This window comes from Notothenia coriiceps, unplaced genomic scaffold, assembly GCF_000735185.1.
Source record: "Notothenia coriiceps isolate Sejong01 unplaced genomic scaffold, NC01 NC01_scaffold00009530, whole genome shotgun sequence".
Taxonomy (NCBI): domain Eukaryota; kingdom Metazoa; phylum Chordata; class Actinopteri; order Perciformes; family Nototheniidae; genus Notothenia; species Notothenia coriiceps.
The window spans coordinates 124-3,813 of record NW_011342231.1 but is presented as its reverse complement, the minus strand read 5'-3'; the positions used below and the strand labels follow the sequence as shown (position 1 = coordinate 3,813).

The window sequence follows — 3,690 nt, the reverse complement described above, 5'->3', positions numbered from 1 at the left end:
CTAAACAGACACACAGGCCAGGGCGCTGAAATGGCGCCCTTTGAGCATCAGATCTGACGACGCTGATTGGCTGAAATTATGTTTCGGCGGCATAGTTTACAGATAGCAACAGTCAGCTTGTTGGTTGCAGCTGCTCTGGCTGAGGGCTCTTTTCTACCGGACGAGAGAGGGTAATGATACACGCTGCGGCCAGGCAGGAAACATGTGACTTATCAGTCACTTTAGACATCGTAAAACAATTTTAAACAAGATTTTATTGTAGATTATACATTTTACTGATACAAACTATTTAATATTGACCTTGTTCTTTACAAAAAAAAAAAAAAAAAAAAAAAAAAAAATTGGAAATATATTTTTTTATGAATTTTTAATTTTTGAATGACAATCAAACATGGGAGAAGAGTGGGGGCGGCGCCCCTATGGACCGGCCGCCACTGATTGTAGCTATCCATGTTGCAGAGGTCAGATGCTATTAGTTGTGAGTCAGCCATAATGATTCAACTTTGCAGTGGAGTAAATACACTATGTTACCTTGTAGTTTAATTCGAAATGCCATTTAAGGCATGCACTGGTTCAGATGGTTATTTGTATACCCCGTGTGTAAACATCCCAGGAGGACAGAATGTTGTTCTGCAGCGTGCCGCCCTGCCCCCCCACTCCTCCAGAGGAAGGGAACCAGTCACACCAGCGCACAGCAGACATGGCTGCCGAGCGCACCGGAGCGGCTCTCGAGGAAACGGACGAGGTTCATTCATCAGATTTGGAGTTTCAGGAACACGGTGGTAACATCCCGAAGAGACATGCTCGGGTTACCGTGAAGTACAACCGGAAGGAGCTGCAGAGGCGGCTGGACGTGGAGAAGTGGATCGACGAGAGCCTGGAGCGACTGTACGCGGGGCAGGTGGGTGGAGGAGCGACTTTAAATACTAAAACAAATCTGTATTGTACAAAAAGCAGTGGTGGAACAAATGTTCAGATACTTTACTTAAGTAAAAGTACAAATACATCAGAGTCAAGATACTCCAGTACAAGTAAAAGTCCTGCATTTAAAATATCGCATAAGTAAAAGCCGGTTATAGGAGTAATATCAGCAAAATGTAATTAAACTATTAAAAGTAAAAGTACTTATTCTGCAGAAAATGTGCCTCCATTTGAGATATTTTATTATGCATGGCATTATTAGAATGTTAATAGTGTTGCATTAATAAGCTATTTACTTTTGTGGACAAACAACGTATGATACATACATTATTGTTGTTTATCTCTTTCTTTTTTTACTTTCTTGTCATGCAATTGGTTATTTGTCCTTTTTACCTTTAACTGATATTCCACTGGTTTGTAATGCAAAGGACAGTACATCTGTTGGAGTAAAAGGGGTGGGGGGTGGGGTGGGGATGATCATTAGGAGGAGAGGTGGCCCACCCTGGTTCTCCTTATCCTGTGCTCCACAGCTGTCCCCTTCCCAGAGATATTTATATGTCTCTGGGCTTGCCTTACATGGTCACTGTGGAACTGAGAGAGAACATAATTTATGTGAAAAAGGATACGGAGCAGAAAAGGAGCTGTTGTTCAAATCCCGGGAGGACACCTCACATCTGGACTCTGAGGCGACTGACGGGGATTAAGGGTCTCTCAAGAGGACATTTTTGGACATGAAGTGCGTGTTTGTGCTGTTTAGCCAAGTATGTTAAATTATAGAACATATCGGCAGATCATCTCAATGACAAGGCAGTTCTTTGAAGCAAAAGGACCAAACAGGGCTCAGTGGATTCAAGGAATTCACAGGCTTTAATTGTCTCATGCATAAAGCTATTTCGTTAGCAAGGAAAATCATAAGTTCCAAGCTCCTCCAACAATGCAACTTACTATATACTTAACATAAAAAGAAAATACACACAATAGTGCAATGGACATTAAATTGCAGGAATAAGACGTCATACATATAAAATAGAATAAGTTAATTTGACATATTATACAGTAGAATAAAAATTTCAATAATATATAAATATGTGTTTTTTTGGAATGAATAGATGTACAGTGTAATTTAAACACAGAGAATGAAGCCTTCAATAAAAGCTTTTTCCCAAAATCAATGGCATATTCACATCAAAACATAGATTTGATGCGGTATTAGGAGAAAATTGTCACTTTGGAAACTCTTATTTTCATTGTAATGGTTCATATCTGTTTTGTTGTATTCTCTAACTACTCTAGACAGGATTTATTTTGTTGAACACACAAACAGAGGTGTGTTTTTCCAGTGAGATGGACCTGGATGTGATCTGTGGGGCTGTAGAGCAGAAGTCCTGTCTGTGTCAATGGGATTACACAGTTCAGTGGTAGCCTGGGCAGATTCCACTGTCCCTTTCTCCCAGCAAAACTGGAACAACGACTGTTTGTTTAAACAGAACAAGCCACTCTCTCATTGCTAAGTGAACATTGTCACCATTCAGCCCTCAGAGCCTAAACATGCAAGTGATGGATATGCAATGTGTGCAGGCAGACTATAAAGTCTTCAGTTGCTCGACACATGGTTCCAGGATGCTAAATATTTCCTTCTGCTATTATCTCCACCAGTACCTGAGGGTTCCCTAGAATGAATTGTTTGTGTAAATGGATCTTGGCTCCAGCGTATATTTACAGTTGCTCCAATATTTGTAGCCTTGGTATTTCTATGGCTGCAGGTCAGTCAGTTTGTTCTTAGGCCACCATGAGGTTCATTCTGCAGTGCAGAGGGAAATAGCTTGTCAACGAATGAATGGATTGCCCTGACATTAGCTACAGTTATTCAATTTCTGTACGGATGATAAATGAACGTTCCCTTTGACCCATTGACTTTCCCTCTTGCAACACCAGATGGTCAGAGTTCATCTTAAATACATATTTCAACATTTAGGCTATTGACGGATTGAAAAGGATTTTTTTTTTAGATATCAGTGGTTCTCAGAAAGTAAACTGTCCTCTGACTTTTCCTCTTGCGCCACCATGAGCGTAACCCTAAACAATTTTTTTCGACCTCACACTGGCCCTCTAAATATTTTACTTTTTTAAAATATATACAATGTCACCTGACATGCTGGTGTCCAATACAATGAGGGAATGATATGGGTGTGGCATTTTGTCTGGTGGTGGAGCAGTCCTTTCTGCAAGCAAAGCTGCAGGGGACTCATGGCCACCACATGGTAAGATACATTTCCATTTTTAACATATTAGCAATGTACACAACTTAAAATCAAAAATATATGCATGTGCGTGAATACGTAAATAAGTAAATTTGATTGTTTGAAGACTTATTATGTATTTATTAATTTGCTAAAACTATGTTTTTTTGTTCGTTGCAAATGTGTGCAAATATGCTCAGCTGTAAAATGATAAACCTAGTCAATGTTTTTACTTTACCATCTACTGATATTTAAAGGAAATGGACACCAAAACATGTTATGGGCAGAAGGGACACAATCAGGCTGTTAGGGCTATTCCGACTGACAGTGAGGACAGTGAAGATCAAGATAGGGTTAGGCACACAGACAGACAGAGACACACACACACACACACACACACACACACACACACACACACACACACACACACACACACACACACACACACACTGTCTCTGTCGCCGGATGCTGGCTAGTGACGCCCTACACACACACACACACGCACGCACGCACACACACACACTCTCTT

General features: G+C 40.6%; 1 protein-coding gene across 1 annotated transcript; it reads left to right on the top strand.

Annotated features, from left to right (window-relative positions):
- Positions 1-417: 417 nt before the first annotated feature.
- Positions 418-1,625, top strand: LOC104945350 (protein phosphatase 1 regulatory subunit 14D-like). Its single transcript, XM_010771001.1, has 2 exons — positions 418-905; positions 1,543-1,625. The coding sequence occupies exons 1-2, from the start codon at positions 623-625 to the stop codon at positions 1,623-1,625; spliced, it is 366 nt and encodes a 121-aa protein (XP_010769303.1). The 5' UTR covers positions 418-622.
- The last annotated feature ends 2,065 nt before the right edge of the window (positions 1,626-3,690 follow it).

What these genes read in the sequence shown, in the direction of transcription:
- LOC104945350 (XM_010771001.1), top strand. Translation starts at nt 623, where the DNA reads ATGTTGTTCTGCAGCGTGCCGCCCTGCCCCCCCACTCCTCCAGAGGAA. An exon ending in ACTGTACGCGGGGCAGGTGG is followed by an intron (nt 906 to 1,542) that starts GTGGAGGAGCGA and finishes TATGTGAAAAAG; the next exon opens with GATACGGAGCAGAAAAGGAG.